This window comes from Hibiscus syriacus, unplaced genomic scaffold (genome assembly GCF_006381635.1).
Source record: "Hibiscus syriacus cultivar Baekdansim isolate YM2019G1 unplaced genomic scaffold, ASM638163v2 tig00111008_pilon, whole genome shotgun sequence".
Taxonomy (NCBI): domain Eukaryota; kingdom Viridiplantae; phylum Streptophyta; class Magnoliopsida; order Malvales; family Malvaceae; genus Hibiscus; species Hibiscus syriacus.
In genome coordinates, this window is record NW_024062951.1 from 2,092,690 (window position 1) to 2,111,064 (window position 18,375).

The 18,375-nt window shown below is 34.5% G+C and overlaps 1 protein-coding gene across 1 annotated transcript; it reads right to left on the reverse strand.

The window, feature by feature from the left end:
- Positions 1 to 1,698: 1,698 nt before the first annotated feature.
- On the reverse strand, positions 1,699 to 4,906 carry LOC120149593 (transcription factor HY5-like). The gene is made up of 4 exons (XM_039162324.1): positions 4,701 to 4,906; positions 4,249 to 4,414; positions 4,018 to 4,174; positions 1,699 to 1,793 (listed from the first exon to the last, which is right to left on the reverse strand). The coding sequence occupies exons 1-4, from the start codon at positions 4,795 to 4,797 to the stop codon at positions 1,722 to 1,724; spliced, it is 492 nt and encodes a 163-aa protein (XP_039018255.1). The 5' UTR covers positions 4,798 to 4,906; the 3' UTR covers positions 1,699 to 1,721.
- Between the last annotated feature and the right edge of the window lie 13,469 nt (positions 4,907 to 18,375).

Genomic DNA, 18,375 nt, shown 5'->3' on the forward strand with positions numbered 1-18,375 from the left:
AACACTAAATAAAACATGACAGCACCTTCATAGATCCATTGACGGCCCTATCTCAGTCCTAGTAAGCTAAAACCCAAAATAATATGTTCGATATCGGTCTAATTCATGACATTGACCATACTAAGTTGCACCATCCAAACCTTTATCGTAGCAGAAAAACCCTAACAATACACGTATCATCCACACCAAAGAAAGAAATATACTAACCATTGAAAAAATAGTGCCCCTATAATAACACAACCCAATCATATAAATGAGACCACTTCTTCATATAGGAGGGGCACACCAAACATCCCAGACCTCAATGTCACCCACTCAAAATGTGTACTTGCATCTTGCATCGGACTCCAAACCTAACAATAGCCACGATTTAAACCCCTCTCAATTGGAAGAGGGTTGAGAGAAAAATTAGATATTAAAATATCAAAAAATTATAAAGTTAGATAAATTAAATAACATTAACCAATTATTTCTTCTAAAATCACTAAAATACACAAGCTAGACATTAAAGAATAAAATTATATACATAAATGATTAAAAATTCAACTAAACAACTCAAAAAAATAATAGATAAAAATAAACTTCATTGTCAATAATAAAAAATAAGCATAATCAAGACTACCATAAAGTACATATAATAATAACAACATTTTGACAAAGTGACTTTATTATAACTCAACCGCAATGCATCTTTGGTGATTACGAATGCCTATCAATAAAATAGAACCAATCTAAGGGATCCAAAATTATAATAGATCATCCATATAATCAAACAAATGTCAACTAGAGAGATGACTGATCTATATAATCAAACAAATGTCAACTAGAGAGATGACGTTAAATCCAACTCTAATCAAATAAAAGACGTGTTACAGGAATAGATAAAGAACATGTTACATGAACATAAAAAACCATCCATCACTCTCGTACGAGAAGGAGAGCATTGTTTCAACAAATAAAATAATATAATTCATATATGTAAAACAAAATTATGGTAAAGGATATGACATTATGAGGAAAAAATATAAATGAAATGTGAATGAAGAAAGGAAAAAAAAAAGCTCAACCGTTAACGATAAATTCAAAACTAATGTCATTGCTAACGATAAAAGAAATAATATAAGAAAACTAAGAAAGGAGCAACTGAAGGGGGGAAAAAAGGAGACAATACCTAAAAATAAACTTATAATGTATATCTAGAACGGCAAGAAAGGAACAAGAGACTGTATGGTACTTTCTAGACAAACAGTGAGATAGATTTGTAGGTTTGAGAATTGGTTTACCTTCGTATTGCACTATATCCCCTAAGCATGAGGTTATGGATTCACGTTTACAAATAGAACAAATTAATTATAAGAATCATCATCACTTCTACATTATTTGATCCGAATTAATAAATTGTATACATGAGATTATGTCAAAAAGAATTTTCTTTATTTATTTGGATAAGTGTAATGAATCTTATAAAAAAACATGATACTAACAAGCATATTGATGCAAAATTCATAAGATTTTTAAATCTTTACGATATTGTGGACTCTTGAAAGTTTTTCAAATGACCTTTTACCTCATGATATTTTATACCTTGAGTTTTTGGATAATAGTTTATGATTACAATTAGAGCCAAAGTTTGATTGTCACGCTTGCAATGCTAATAGAGGTTTTTTAATGCATAAATTTTAGTATTTTTTTTTTCAATCCCCTAATAAATTCTATACGCCTTAAAGCGTTCCATCTGCTGCATTTGAACTGCCATTTCCTCCTCTCCTGCTGCCCGTTGTGTTCTTCACTATCTGCACCCACATTTACAATATTGAGAAAGAAAAAAAACGGCTTTAAACCAGGACGATTTTCCCGATAAATCACATTTTTCATCTTTAATTCTCTGACAGATACCGTTCAGACTATATTTCCTGATCTAACACCCTTTGCAGAAAGACGCGCCCCCTACAGCACGCTTTAGGCTGATCTGTCACCACGTGGGGTAAGACGCACGCCTTATGCTGAGTTGGACATACGTGGCTAAAGCGCGACCCCTGGGACGCGCCTTACGCAACGTAAGGCTATAGAGCGGTGCAGGGCCGCGCTTTTCAATTATCAGACATGCATAATACAAGGCGCGGTGCAGGGACCGCGCCTTGCATAATTTACTCGAACTTCTCGGTTTTTAAACATCCTCTCTCGTCTATAAATAACCCTCTCCCCGTAAATTCTCTCACAACTCCCTCTCAACCGAGAAATTAATACAACAATTCTTTCAACCAGTAAATAACACCCGACAATCCTCATATATTTGATTCAGAAGTTAGTTTGATCTTTCGTTATAAGGTAATTTTGTTATAATATTTTTTTATAATTATATTTGATTATTTGAAAAAAATATTATACTAATTGTTTTTAATTAATTTCTGTGTTTGTAAGATTGGAAAGCGAGAGCATACGTCGAAAATATTTTTGCAGTGCAGGTAATAATATAAAATTATATTATTTAAATTATTTACGTTTATGTGTAAAAAATTTATTGTGTTATATTTTCGTTTATATATTATTTATTTAATTAGGTTTGTTTCAGTTGTTTTTTTGCAGATATAATATTATCGCACTTTCTAACTCTAAAAATGATGCGACTTTCAACTATTGTTTATTATTATAAAGAAATTCGAGAAGATGAAACAGACGTTTTTGTATCAAATGAGCGTGTTAAAATATCATTCAAGAGAAACATAACTCTTGAGGAACTGATAACGAATATTTCGAGGAATGTTCATGTTGGAAGTAATAGAAGAATGTCGTCGTTGCAGTATAGATTTCCAACATCATTGTTGCCATTAACTTATACAACGTTCGAACTATCGAACAATGATGATGTTCAAATGATGGTTGATTCTTAAAGTAATTATTCAGACGGCGATATTGAGATTTATGCAAAGTTTATTCAAATGCGTTCGAATTATATGAACGAAAATATAACACAATAAATTTTTTACACATAAACGTAAATAATTTAAATAATATAATTTTATATTATTACATGCACTGCAAAAATATTTCGACGTATGCTCCCGCTTTTCAATTTTACAAACACATAAATTAATTGAAAACAATTAATATAATATTTTTTTTCAAATAATCATATATAATTATAAAAAAATATATTATAACAAAATTACCTTATAACGAAAGATCAAACGAACTTCTGAATTAAATATAAGAGGATTGTCGGGTGTTATTTATTGGTTGAAAGGATTGTTGTATTAATTTCTCGGTTGAGAGGGAGTTGTGAGATAGTTTACAGGAAGAGAGCTATTTATAGCCGAGAGAGGATGCTTAAAAGTGGAGAAGTTCGGGTAAATTATGCAAGGCGCGGTTCCTGCACCGCACTTTGCATTATGAATGTCTGATAATTGAGCATGTGATAATAGAAAAACGCGATCCCTGCACCGTATTATAGCTCTACGTTGTGTAAGGCACGCCCCAAGGGCAGCGCTTTAGCCACGTGTGTCCAACTCAGCATAAGGCGCGCTCCTGAAGCACGTCTTACCCCACGTGACGACAGATCAACCTAAAACACGTTGCAGGAGGGGCGCCTGACAAGGAATTAAAGATGAAAAAGTTGATTTCTCGGAAAAATCGCCTTAAACCAGACCAAAAGGGCAGGGGAGAGCAAACGTCTTGAAAATTTAAAATTATAATATATTTTAAATTTTCATTTAGGTATTTTTTTATTGATAATTTATATTTGCACAATGAAAATTTATGATGCGTTTCTTTCTAACTAAAACTTTAGTTCAGCTCCTTAGCGTAATTTCGTATGTCCGCCCATGCAATTTAAACCTCTTTTAAACCCTAAACCCTTACTCACCATTGCTTTGTGAGGCAAATTACAGATTACAGTGTCGATATTAATTGCTGAAATTGATGATAAAAGTTATGGCGATAAGGATGCCAAATAATCCAATTGGTTGTATTGGAAAAGATAAATATAAGGATGATGATGTAATAGAGGAAGTGATTTACTTGTCGAAGCATCTGATTCTCGTTGTGCAACGTGGAAAGACTCTCTTCAAGCTCAGAGTTCTTCTTCTCCAAGTCTCGAACTCTGGTCTCCAGCTCATTCAAGTAGGCCTTTTTCCTCTCCCTTGCTTGCTGCGCTGAAACTCTGTTCCTCAATAACCTTCTCAATTCCCACAAATTTCAAATCACTCAAATGCCAGTGCCTTTCAAAACACAAATTACACCAATTATTACCTCTTTAACCGCTTGTTCTCTTTATCCGCTGGGCTCCTCCCTCTCTTTCTCTGACCGCCCTTTCCTGATGTCTGAACCCGGGTCACTGAACCGGCTTCTCGTCCGGCTGCTGACGCTTCACCTCCTATCTCAGGCACTCTCCGGATCTCTTCATCACTTTCCATGCCTTGAGAAACAAAAAATATAGATCGGATTTTCAATGTAATTAATGAAAATGCGGTTGATCTCCATGCAATTTCTCGATAAAAATGAAACAAGTAAACCTCAGAACGCTGAAAACTTTACGAAAACCATTTTCTACTAACTAAAACCCAGATAGTGATAAGTTACGTAATTTTTTTTTCAAAGTAAATAAGAAAAAATCATCAAGGACCAAAGATAAACCATTTTATCTTGGGATTTTGAAAACTTAAACGAATTTATAGCTTTTCAAAAAGGAGGAAAAATAGTACCTTCTTTGACTTCTATTTGAAGAGCTGAGCTAGAAGATCTTTCACTGCTTGAGGGCAAGGAACTAGCTGCAATTGAACTCGTTCCTTGTTCTTGCATTTCTTCGTGTAAAAAATTGTTTCTTACGGAGAGATTCAGAGATTTTCTTCTTCTAATTCTTCTTTTTTTGGGTATGGACAGAAAAGCGGGATATCAATGTTAGTGGAACAAAATTAGAAGATTGTTGCAGTCTTGTAGAAAAAATAAAAACCGTTGGATTGGTTCGGAATCCAAGGGATGTAAACGAGTGAACGTGGATTTATGGCAGCCATGAGAAGTTTTGTTTATCAAAGGATAATTCTATGTGAGCGTGGAGGGACTGAAGTCGTTCGATTGAAAATTGATCGGACAGTGGAATGATAACCGAGAGAACGGGAATGCAATGTGAATCGGGACCACATTCTGCTTTATGAGACCGCTGCCAGTGTTTCCTCTGTTTTTATTATTATATTTATAAAAAAAAACATAATTGAATTAATATTATTAATTACTTAAAATGTTTTATTTTTAAAAATAATTAATATTATTATAAAATTATTTTTATTTTTATATGATTTTTAAATACAACAACTAAAATCTACTGTGTGAAGATTCAAACACTAAAAATAATATATTCACGTACATATCTTATACCATTCCATCTACAGATATAGGTGGAACAATTTTTTTATATAAAATTATTTTTAAACTCATTCAATAATTATTATAGGAGAATAGAAACGAAATTAAAATTAATTTAAATTATCTAATTTTGAAGTCGTCAGGGTTAAACTTGAAACAAATTTGAGGAAGGCATAATTTGACAAATATTTGAACGTTCAATGAATTAAATTACCTTTTGGCCAAAAAAAAATTATGGGGAGATATGGTCCTACTCAAGCAGACTTTAACTTTATAATTGTAGATAGTGGTAAAAGAATTTTATATTAAATATAAATTCAGTCTTTATTTGTGTGTTTCTTGATTGTTTATTTGAAGATTATATAAATATAAAGTGTGAAAATATTATTATAATGATATTAATTATTATCTAAAAGAATTATATTTTAATTTTCTTAATATAATTAATATCTAATTAAGATTATGATACTAATTCATTTGAAAATATATTTTTTAGAAATTGTTACTTTTATTAAAAAGAGGAAATATCTAGAATTACAATAAAAATTTACTATTATAATCGTAAAATAAACACATAATTAAGATATATTATTATAATCATACAAAAACTAGTCATTTAATATCACACAAAGATCATACAAATAAAATGTTAAAAACCTAATCAAAAAACTCTAATAAAAGATAAATACAAACAGATCTGATCACATCGGTAAACAGATCATAAAAGGGGATGAAGCTATTGAAAGACCACCAACAAATCATAAATTAGAGTCATGCAACACGAAAAACCAATCCACGAACACAAATCATGTATTAAAATTTTAATTTGAGAGTCCAAAGCAGGAAAGATCAGCATGATAACAAATGAGTGTTATCTTAATCAATCGTGACGAATGTCAAATTCAACCTGAGAAAAATTTGACAAAAACAATGGCCAAACAATTGAAAACGTGCTAAAAGACAGAAAAAAAACGTGTTATAAAGACATAGTTATTAAAATCTGGGAAAAAAATCAAAGATATAGTATAAGAAAAATAAAGAAATATTGATGGTGATAACTAACATCAAGATTGATATCGCCGTTTATCAGTTAAAGACGAAGAGAAAGAACCAATTGTATATAAGGTAAAAGAGAGAAATCCTCATGTCGGAACCGTCTTTCGGGTGGACTTGAAATTAGGCTTCGACTTGAATAATCGGGTTAGAGTCGTCACCGACCATTTTAAAACGAATTTAGGTAGGTACCTGATATACGTTGTACCAGAAACGTGTCGGGTTCGGGAGTCGATTACGATCAATGAATGATTAGCACGCTTGAACCTCCCTTTCAGTACCAATTAATTTATCGGTTGTCTTTAATTGCGAAAAGTCAAAAATTTAAATTAAAATCTAAAATATTCGATTCGAATTACTTACCTTTGATCGGTTCAAATTCTTCTAAAAATGTCGAAAATGTTAGGAAAATAAATAAATAAATAAATATTTAAATAAATCAAAGAAAAAAACATAAGAATGAAAATAAAAATAATAAATCAAAAAGAAGAAATAAGATAAATAGATAAATAAATAAATCAATTGGGAAAGAAAAAATAAAATAAAAATATATTAAATAAATCAAAAGAAAGAAGAAAAATGTAAAAATAAATAAAAAGAATAAAAGAATAAATCAAAAGGAAAAAATAAGATAAAGAATAAATAAAAATTAGAAAAAAATTAAATCAAGGAAAAAAATAAAACAAAACAAACAAAGCAAAAATAAAAATAAACATAATAAATAAATCAAAGAAAAAATGAATAATTAAAAATCTAAAGAACCAATTTGAAATAAATTGAAATTGATATGCCAAATTAGTATTAAACAAATATGCAAGAGAAAAATAAAAGGTTAGGGGGGCCAATTCGAATAAAAATAAATCAGAGACCAAAATCTGATTAGACCTTTATTTTTTATGTCCAAAACAATGAAATACAATAGATCCAAGGACTTACCCGACTCAGGTAGTTCCCTCTTTCTCTAATATTCTCTCTATTTTTGGAGCCAAGAATCGGCCAGAGAGCAAAGATGAATGTCTCTTTTTTTCTGTAGAATGTGGGGAGCCCCTGTATTTCCTCGATTTTTCCTCTCAGTATTTTTTCTTTATGTTTCGATCTGCTCCCTTTGAATGTGAGTTTAAATCTTATTTATAGTGCTCATGAACCCTATTTTTGAGAGTTTAACTCTGAGTGAAATTCTCGGTTGGTTGGTTGTTTGTTGGATTCGTGACTTGAGCTCTCCTTGCGCTGGAAGGTTCGGGTTGGTGGCGTGAAAAACGACGGTTGGCTAGGATAAAGGAGATGCGGTGAAAATTTAGTGTCTACAGCTGCCCCTCTTTGTCCTTTTTCATGGAAAGAAAAATAGGACAAAGATAAAAAGACACAAATTTTCGTTCGGTAAAGCTGAAAATTGACTCTAATAATTCAATTAATAATATCTCCATGTCAAATTTAATCGCGGATGACTCATTTGTCACGAAGTCGAGTCCATCTTGAAATGATACGGAATTGAAGCTGTAGTTCGGAATTTGAATTGGAACGTGGCTTCTCGTTGCCAAATTGTAGTCAACTTCGATTTTCTTCTCGGTTAAAGACCTTAGTTAAAAATTCAACCGGAAAGTAGTTCATTGACTCCACCATGTGGTTAATAGGCCCTTGAGCTGAATGAAATCGAACTCGAAAGGTCTTTGTCGCAACCATCTTTCGGTTGGGCCCCGGAATTGGGCTTCGACTTAGGAAAATGGATTAGGAGTCGCCACCGATCATTTATTTTAAAGCAAATGGGTTGATCGGATACCCTATTTCTTACCTGATCTGCGTCTTACCAAAGATGTGTCGGATTCGGGAGTCGGTTACAGTCAAGGAAGGGTTAGCACCCTTGAACTGCCCTTTCGGTACTACGTAATTTCCAGTTGTCTTTGATTAAGAAAATTGTAAGTTAAATTAAAAGATAAAATGACGATCCAAATTAATAACCTCTAAGGTTTGGAAAACGAACCCTTAAATAATCAAGAAAAATATAAATTGAAAATAAAGAAAATGAAATAAAGAAGAGATAAATAAAATAAAAAAAATAAATACTAACAAATATGGACGAAAAGTAAACAACACAGTTGATATGGAGATTATGAAAATAAAAGGAATATAAAAAAATTAAAGACAATGGAATAAGATAAATAAATAAATAAAATAGGAAAAATGAATCAATGAATAAAGAAAATAAAAATGAAATAAATAAACAAAACGAAGGGAAAAAAGGTAAAAAAAAGGAAATACATACATATTAGCTTGTAAACTAAAAAATATATAAAGAAAAATATTAAGAAATAACGTAATATATATATATATATATAATATAACATATAAATAAAATAAGTAAATAATAAAATAATAATGATACATGTATATACATAACAACAAAAGGAAATAAATAATAATAATATACATGAGTAATATCAAATATATACTATAATGTAATATTAAATAAAATAAGAAGAAAATTGAAATCCAAATCTAGAAAACGGACTAGAATGTAAAAATAGAAAATCGACTGACAAATTTTGGAGCACTTCGAGGATGAATTGGGATTTCAGGGTGGAAGTTAAATCCTTTAAAAACGAGGGGACCAAGAGTGAGATTACCCCTTTTTCACACCCATTCCGAAAATCAAAGTATTTTCTCAAGAAAAGAAGCCTCGGGGGCTAGATCTATAAAAATAGATCCTGAAAAATGCCCCTGTTCATCGGCAAAAAATCATTTTCTTTGGTGTTTTTCGAATACAAAATGTAACGAGACACAAGCATGCATACGTAAACTCGAAAAAGGTACTATATTTACATTGTATTTCTCTTCGAAAACTTGCAGGAAAAAAAACTCTGATTTCGCTCTAAGATTGCTCGTAATTTCTGCTTGTATTTCGTATCTCCATTCGTGTGTTACAATAGATATGAATTACATGTATTTATAATGGAAAAAGCAGACTATTTTTAGAATCCTATACAAAATAGACTTCTAACGCTCTTTGGTTGCTGTGAAAATTGGTTGCAGGAGGAGTCTTCGGGGAGGAGACATGTGGCGCTGGAAAATTAGTGTCTACAGCTGCCCCTCTTTGTCTTTTTTCGTGGAACAAAAAATAGGGCAAAGATAAAAGACACAAATTTTCGTTCATATCGAATATCCTCTATCGCAGAGTTGAAATCTGATATTTGATTGGTTTGCCAAATTGAACTGAATTATGGAATGACTCCCTCGTCGTGAGGTCAAGTTGAACTGGAAGCTTCTGAGCACGACATCCTTCGTCGTGAAGTTGAAATCGAACTCAAAGATTTTGGCAAGTGGCCTTTGAATCGTCTTCTGGATCAAGATACTTTGTCGTGAAGGTGAAACTTGTCCTGAAGACTTCGGTGTTGCTGCGTTACAGATGACTCCTTCGTCGTGAAGTTGGGTCAATCTATTTGTGAAGTTGGAATCGAATATGGCCCCTTCATCGTGAAGTTGAGCCTTGGATTTGGATATCATTCCTCGTAAAGCTGAAATCCAATGTAAGTTGCATTGTTTCGAGGCCAATATCCTTCGCTGTGAAGTTGAAATTGACTCTGAAACTGAAAAGTGTGTTGACAGACGCTCCTTCTTTGAGTTGGATATCTTTCGTTGTGAAGTTGAAATCCAATCTACAGATGGATGTTGCTTGTGTGCATGATTCCCTTTGTTGTGAAGTTGAAACCGTTGGTGATCCCTTCGTCGTAAAGTTGAGTCTGGAATTGGATACCCTTCGTCGTGAAGTTGAAATCCAAGTAAGTTGTATTGTTCCGAGTCCAATATCCTCCGCCGTGAAGTTGAAATTGGTTATGGAACTGGGAAATTGTTTGTTGACAACCAGTCGTCCCTTCGTTTTGAAGTTGAACTTGTGTTGTCTCGAGTCCAATATCCTTCATTGTGAAGTTGAAATTGGTTCTGAAATTGGGAAATTGTTTGTTGACAACCAGTCGTCCCTTCGTTGTGAAGTTGAACTTGTGCTGTCTCGAGTCCAATGCCCTTCGCTGTGAAGTTGAAATTGGCTCTGAAATTGGGAAATTGTTTGTTGACAACCAGTCGTTCATTCATTGTGAAGTTGAACTTGTGTTGTCTTGAGTCCAATATCCTTCGCTGTGAAGTTGAAATTGGCTCTGAAATTGGGAAGTTGTTTGTTGACAACCAACCGTCCATTCGTTGTGAAGTTGAACTTGTGTTGTCTCGAGTGGCGCGATATCCTCTGTTGTGGAGTTGAAATCGTGGATGTGTGGGAACGATATCCTCCGTCGTGGAGTTGAAATCGTGGATGACCCCTTCGTCGTGAAGTTGAGCCTTGACTTGAATATCCTTCGTCGTGAAGTTAAAATCCAAGTATTGTGAAGTTTGGCTTCGAGCTAGATATCCTCCGTCGCGAAGTTAAAATCTACTCTCGAGTTGATTGTGTAGCTTTGAGCTCAATATCCTTCGCTGCGAAGTTGAAATTGACTCTAGCTAAAACCTGAAAAAAGTTATGCATATATGTGATGAGATGGATGCAATACTCTTAGGTATGCCTAAAATGCATATGCAACATATTTTATTTTTGGGCTCAGGAGAGAAATCTCGATCTCCGGTTGCTTTTCTAGAATCTTAGTTCTGGAATCTTCAAGTTCTGATCCCTGATCTCGAATTCTTCAAATATTCAAATCTGATGTGCACATTCTATTTTTTTGATTTGAGAAATGCTTTCGACCATCCCAAGTATGTGCATGAGCTGAGTGTAACGGTTCAGATGATGCTTCAAGAGAAAATGTCTCGAAAGAGACATAATTCGTTTCAAGGAAAACGATCTCAAAGATATCTGTTGTTTCATGAGAAACGGTCTCAAGGGAGACAAAATTTTGTTTTAAGAAAAACTGTCTCAAGAGAGACAAAACTTAGTTCCAAAAGAAATTGTCTCATGGGGAGATGAAATTAGTTCCAAGGAAAACATATTCAAAGATTTTGTTTCAAGGGAAACTGTCTCAAGAGAGACAAAATTCATTTCAAGGGAAATGTTTTCAATGTTTATGTTTCAAAGGTTTTTGTGTTTCAAGAGAAACAATTTCAAAGGTTTTTTTCCAAGGGAAACTGTCTCAAGAGAGACAAAGTTTGTTTCAAGGGAAACTGTCTCAAGAGACACAATGGTGAGCACGATTCCCTTCGTCATGAAGTTGAAACCGTGGGTGGCCCCTTCTCCGTGAAGTTGATCCAGGAATTGAATATCGTTCGTCATGAAGTTGAAATCCAACTTGAAAATGCGAACTGGATCGGTTCTGAATTAGCTCTCAAACTCGTCTGAAGTTGATTCTAAGATCTGTCGATTTTTCAATATATCAAATTAGTTGAGGTGTAGCTCCTTGCTACTGAGTTAAGCAACCACTATCAATTTTTATAATATCTTTTGAATCAGGTATCTTTCGCATTGAAGTTGAAACTTGACTCTAAAGCTGCAAAAATTATGTATGCTAAAAATGATAAATGCGATGCCCTCAAGTATGTCTAAGATGCATGCAACATGAATTAATATCATTTATCTCTTGGATAGAGCCTCATTTTTGCTTGCTTGTTCCTGCATGTGGAGGAAATGCCTTCAGAAGGTCTGATCATTCGCATTAGGATGTTGAATCCCCAAAGATGCCCCAATATCCAAAAATACCCCAATATTTGATGTTGAATCTTCAAAGATGCCCCAAATGTTCCTCATTTCTTGCTTCAGCATTGATTCTGAGCACGAGCTTTGTGTCTAAGAGTCACATGTCATTTACCAAGATCCACTCTAGAGAGACTGTCTTGTTTGAAAAAAAAATGTTTTTCTTTCTCTTTTATTTTCAAAGTTATGAAAATATCAATTAAAAGAGTTTCGAAAAATGTTTAACCAAAAGTTTTGAAAATATTGTCACTTTCACGGTTTTACAATTGAGATGAATCATAAAACTAGAGTTCATCGGATATCAAAGAATTAATTACAATGTTAATCCTTCAATAAATTATAGTTATTTGACAAGTGTCAAGATCAAAGCTATCTTTGGGAAATGGTTAAGTAAGGAACAGATAAAAAAGTCTCAGATTATCGTGTTTGGTCAAAGGTTTGGCATTTTATGCTCAAAGGATTGATGGGGTAGCTTGCACGTTTCTCTGCTGTAAGTGTTCTCTGACTCCCAGCCTTCATTGTCACACTCGGATTGTGCGATGCCTTATCAAGGAATTTGTGTGATCGCCTCAGTTGCACAAATTTTATATTCGAGCCGCCTTTTCAGGTTTTCAACTCGAACCCTCCTTTGGTTTTAAGACGTTATTCAGGATTTACGTCTTGAACCCCCCTTTGTCATTTTTCTCTACCATGCATTAATTACATTGTTTTTTTGCAAATTAATCCTGATGGGCGGGATGAAATATGAAGATAGTCTCTTCTGTTTAGAAATCCATGTATGATTAGAAGGGACTTTTAAGGCACGTAATGTAGGTCATGGCTCATGGTTATGAAAGAAAATGATAAATAGGCCCAAATAAGTGTTTCAGGGTATTGAACCAAGGATCAATTCATTCTGATGCCCTCGATCTTGTCTTGCTCAAAATGTCTCTTTCTCCTGATGCTCTATGATCTTCGAGTGAAGTGATTCAGTGATTCAAGAATGATTATGCTTGATCAATCTCATAGTTTGAAGCTTGATGTGCCATTTGTCTTTAGGGAATCTTTGCATGTGCTTTTTGTCCCTTTTCCTTTTGATTTTTGCTTCTTTTATTTTTTGTTCTTGTTTTTTCTTTTTTGCTTATTTTCTTTTTTGTTCTTGATTGAATCTTCGCACTTGGTATTTGGCACACCTTTTGGCATTTCCTTTGGATTGATGTCTTCACTCATGTGAGCAGATTTCTTCCACCTTGCCCCCCAGTGTGGAGGGTGATCCTTGGTTAGGGTTGAATCAGAAGAAAAATACTATAGGCTCAAAAGGGGACATAAGGGATATATTTTTTCTCCTGTTGTGAAGGGATAAAGAAAGAAAGTCGTTTATCATTTCATACATGAAAGTCCTCACATAAGAGGTATCCCCAGGGGGATAGATTTTCATGATTAATTCTATTTACATGAAAGCAGTGTAATTAATGCATGATAGAATTATTTCGGATGAATTCTTCTTCTTTTTCCCCCCAGATGTCTTAATGTTCAAGCTCCCTGCGAGATGCCCCAAGTTATGTCTTAGAAGAATGCTCATGTTCAAATGAACAACTCGATGCTGTGGGCTTTAATGGTGTAAAAATGTCAATTTTGAGTCTAAAAAGACAATGGTGTGATCTTATTGACTCAAAGAAAGGTGTGGGTGTATCAAAAAGATAAAGGTAATGTTCAAGAATTTCAAAGGGAGATAATGTCAAAATTTGGTCTTTTTGGTAATGACCATGAGTTATTTTGGGTAAAGAATCAAGGTATTTTGTTTTGGGGTTTAAGACAGGATAAGAAAGGTTTAACCTTGCCATATGTCAAAAATCTATAATTCTTGAAGAAAAGAATCCTTAATTCATTTAATATTCGAAGAACTAAAGATTAGAATTTGTTCAATTGCTCCAACTTAGAAAGTAACATAAATTCAATCCTTTAAAAGATTAAGCAAACGATGAAATATTAGAGACGTGTTTAAACAAAACAATCCTCTAAGTGCAAATGGTATATGCCATGCCCCCTTCTTCGGCCGTTTATTCCCCTGAATTCATCAGGTTTTGGATCTTGCGCTTCAACGCCTTATAGTTCTTAGAGGAATGTTTGGGGCTTCTTATGTGGTAACAACTGACAGCTTCAACATCGTAGTCCTTAGGATATGGGGATTATTTTCTTAGATCATCCTGGCCGGCTTTGTCCTACCATCAGCTGATCAGGCTCTTTAATGTTACAATCTTGTTTTCATGTGGTTAAATCCACTTCATCGAGTCATTCATGACTTAATTTCATATTTGTGAAAATGCTTAAAAATGTAGATGAAGATGCAAAAAGGCAAAAATGCAAAATGCAAGAATGCATGAAATGTTCGAGGCATTGATCCAGAAAAGTGTCCATTATTATAAATAATCTCTACTTAGACAAAAATGTTTTATCTTGTAAGAGACATAAAAACGATCAAAGGTACATTCAGACTATATTCTCTAGACCCCGAACAACTTCTAGTAGGTTGACAAGTCTTCTGTCTTCATCTGTCACTGGTTGTATGCCTTGTCGGACCATTCCAGCTTCCCTTGCCAGGCTGTGTAGATGACGAGCTGCCTTCTGTACTTGATCCAGGAAGTCTCGGATGACTGCGTCTCTGGCCTTCACCCTTTGTTGTGCTTGATCCCAATGGAAACGCCACTGTAAACCTCCGTCGAAGAGCACTATCTGAAGATCGCTCACTTTCTTCTTGAACCCATCTACAATAGCTTCTAACTCAGCTATTGTTTTGCCATCTCTCTCATGTTGTTTCTCCAGATCAACCATCTGGATTCTCAAGCATTGGTTTTGATGCTGACTGTCTGCTAAGCGCCTCTGGGCAGTCTTCATATGTTCCTTCCATGTTCTCTCATCAGGCCCTTCGAACTTTCTTTTCAGGCTATGAGCTTCGTCTTTCCAGTATTCAGAAGCCACTTTCAACTTGGAGTTATCCTTGACTTTATCTTGATACTCATTTCTCAAGTCTTCGAGCTCAAAATATAATTTTTTCTGTTCTTTTTCAAGTTTGTCTGCTCGATCTTTCTGAGAGTTGACATCTAGCTTCCACTGATAGCGCTCATCTTCAAGCTCATTTACCCTCTGCTTCAGCTCGTTATTCACAGCTTCAAACTCTGTCTTGGCTATCTCAAGTTCAGAAAAGATGGGCCTGAGATGTTCTTCCAGGGTTCCGGTGTCCTCACAGTCTGGCACCAGGATATTGTCATTTTTTCTCAATCTTCACCACACCACATAGTCCGGAGTAAGCATGTTTCTGGCAGCTACAACATCCATCCGTAATACTTTCTTCCATGAATCGACTGCTTCCTTGATCATCTTCTTATAGTTGTCACCGTGATACTCAAACTCTGATTTGGCTAGTCCACATGTTGCTGGGATAAACTGACGTGCCCCATACTGTCTAAGTGCTAACAACGAAGCATACCCAACTGCACCCCAAAGTCCATGTATGGTCATAGTGTCAGAGTCCCCACATTCGAAAAAGAACGTCACTGAGGAACAACAGGGGGCTCTCCAGGTAATATCCTGATCTTGGAGATGAGTGAAGACTTTCATCCGCTTCTCTTTTAAAGCACCTTCCATTTCATGGTGATGAACTCTCTCAAAGGTGAATACGTAGTGCTAAATCGGTGGTAGGCAACCCCATTAGTCTTCCAGAAGTGGCTGTGAATACAGACTTGAAGGAGCTGAACACACCCAATGAATCTACCTCCGCCAGCTCTTCGGAAATGGTTGAGAGACCGAAAGGTCTCGGCTAAGATGGTCGGTGCTGGGTTGACTCGTTTCAAAAGTTGCTCAAACAGTTCCACTACGGCTGCGTCAATGTACCCCAAAGTCTTCGGGAATATAATCGGGCCATACAGACCCAGTGCAAACAGGTCTATTACCTTCCACTCATCGGGATGGTCCTTCATCAGTTGCTTGATATGAAACCAGGCAATTCCTTTCCCACTGCCTTTACATCGAGCTTGGTCTGTTACCCATCTTTCGTCAACCCCATCAACCTTGGCTAGTGCACTCTTAAAAGGCTGACTTTTGATGTATTTAATATAAGATCGCTCCAGTCTGATATTTTCACAGTACAACAGTGTAGTGTACTCTTCAGTGGTGGGCACCGTGTCCTCCTGATTAAAAGTGAAGCAACTGTATCCCGGGTTCCAGAACTGAACCAAGGCTCTGATCAAGGGCTCATCAGTCTTGATTTAAAGCAACAATGCAATGTCACCGTACCATTGGCTGAACTTCTGTTTCTGATCATTCTTCCAACTGCCCCAGATGTCCCGAAGCTCTTGCACGTCATTCTGCTTTAGGCTGATAGAGCCGTAGCTAACCATCTCTGACAAATAGCTTCCTTGAAGACTATCTCCATTTTCCTTCTGAGTCTTCTCGGACCATAGTCGTACCTCGGGGTTTTTAATATCTTGTATTACAACACTTTTATCCATTAATTCAGATTATTTTGTGTAATAAACATCTTTTTAGGGATCAATAGCCTCTTGTTATGATGCAAATGCTTTAAAAACAAACTCAAAGGCAAACAATTAGTAAAATAAAAATTAAAAAAATAATAAAAAAAATTGCAAGAAAAAAACATAAGAGAAAAAAAACATGGTTAGGAAAGAAATATCCTAGGTTTTGGAATGTGGTTTTGGGTTAGGCTCTATTTCTTCAAATTCTCCCGGTTTAGGTTCTAAAAAATGGTACCCGAGTTCTCCTTGCTGGTGCCCCCTTGGGCTTACCAGACCCTTAGTCCTAAACCCATCACAGGCTTGTGTGGACTAAGTTAAACTCGAGAGGACACATTTCCTTATGTCTATGCGGAGAATAAATTCACACGAAGACATAAGGTATATGAATCCCAAAGGCTACTTGCTTGGCATATGCGGTGAATGAATTTACACGAATGCGTCGCTTTCACCCCCACTTAAAATGGGTTCGGAGCTCGGGTTTAGAGCCTTGAATGAAAAAGTTTGGAAAGCTGAAATCACTAGAAAACGGTCAGTTCAACTATTTACTCGAAAAAATATAATCAAAGGTATGTAATAAGGATCGAAATGTTACCTTAAAATTTAAACTTACCATTTTCGTTAAAAAGACAACTGGAAATTACCTTAGTCTGACTCACTTACCTGTGTCCCCAGTGGAGTCGCCAAGCTATCACAACCGTCTTTCGGTTGGGCCCCGAAATTGGGCTTCGACTTAGGAAAATGGATTAGGAGTCGCCACCAATCATTAATTTTAAAGCAAATGGGTTGATCGGACACCCTATTTCTTACCTGATCTGCGTCTTACCAAAGATGTGTCGGATTCGGGAGTCGGTTACAGTCAAGGGAGGGTTAGCACCCTTGAACTACCCTTTCGGTACTACGTAATTTCCAGTTGTCTTTGATTAAGAAAATTGTAAGTTAAATTAAAAGATAAAATGACGATCTAAATTACTCACCTCTAAGGTTTGGAAAACGAACCCTTAAATAATCAAGAAACGTGTTAGAAAAACAAAAACGATGAAGATAAATTGAAAATAAAGAAAATGAAATAAAGAAGAGATAAACAAAAATAAATAAATAAATACTAACAAATATGGACGAAAAGTAAACAACACAATTGATATGGAGATTATGAAAATAAAAGGAATATATAAAAAAATAAAGATAATGGAATAAGATAAATAAATAAATAAAATAGGAAAAATGAATCAATGAATAAAGAAAATAAAAATAAAATAAATAAACAAAAACGAAGGGAAAAAAGGTAAAAAAAGAAAATACATACATATTAGCTTGTAAACTAAAAAATATATAAAGAAAAATATTAAGAAATAACGTAATATATATATATATATATATAACATATAAATAAAATAAGTAAATAATAAAATAATAATGATACATGTATATACATAACAACAAAAGGAAATAAATAATAATAATATACAGGAGTAATATCAAATATATACTATAATGTAATATTAAATAAAATAAGAAGAAAATTGAAATTCAAATCTAGAAAACGGACTAGAATGTAAAAATAGAAAATCGAATGACAAATTTTGGAGCACTTTGAGGATGAATTGGGATTTCAGGGTGGAAATTAAATCCTTTATAAACGAGGGGACCAAGAGAGAGATTACCCCTTTTTCACTCCCATTCCGAAAATCAAAGTATTTTCTCAAGAAAAGAAGCCTCGGGGGCTAGATCTATAAAAATAGATCCCGAAAAATGCCCTTATTCATCGGTAAAAAATCGTTTTCTTTTGTGTTT

Excerpts from the sequence above, each read along its gene's own strand:
- LOC120149593 (XM_039162324.1), bottom strand. The coding sequence starts at position 4,797 with ATGCAAGAACAAGGAACGAGTTCAATTGCAGCTAGTTCCTTGCCCTCA. Across the intron at positions 4,175-4,248 it reads GAGAACAAGCGGTTAAAGAG|GTTATTGAGGAACAGAGTTT; the intron begins GTAATAATTGGT and ends GGAATTGAGAAG. Across the intron at positions 1,794-4,017 it reads AGAATCAGATGCTTCGACAA|ATAGTGAAGAACACAACGGG; the intron begins GTAAATCACTTC and ends ATGTGGGTGCAG.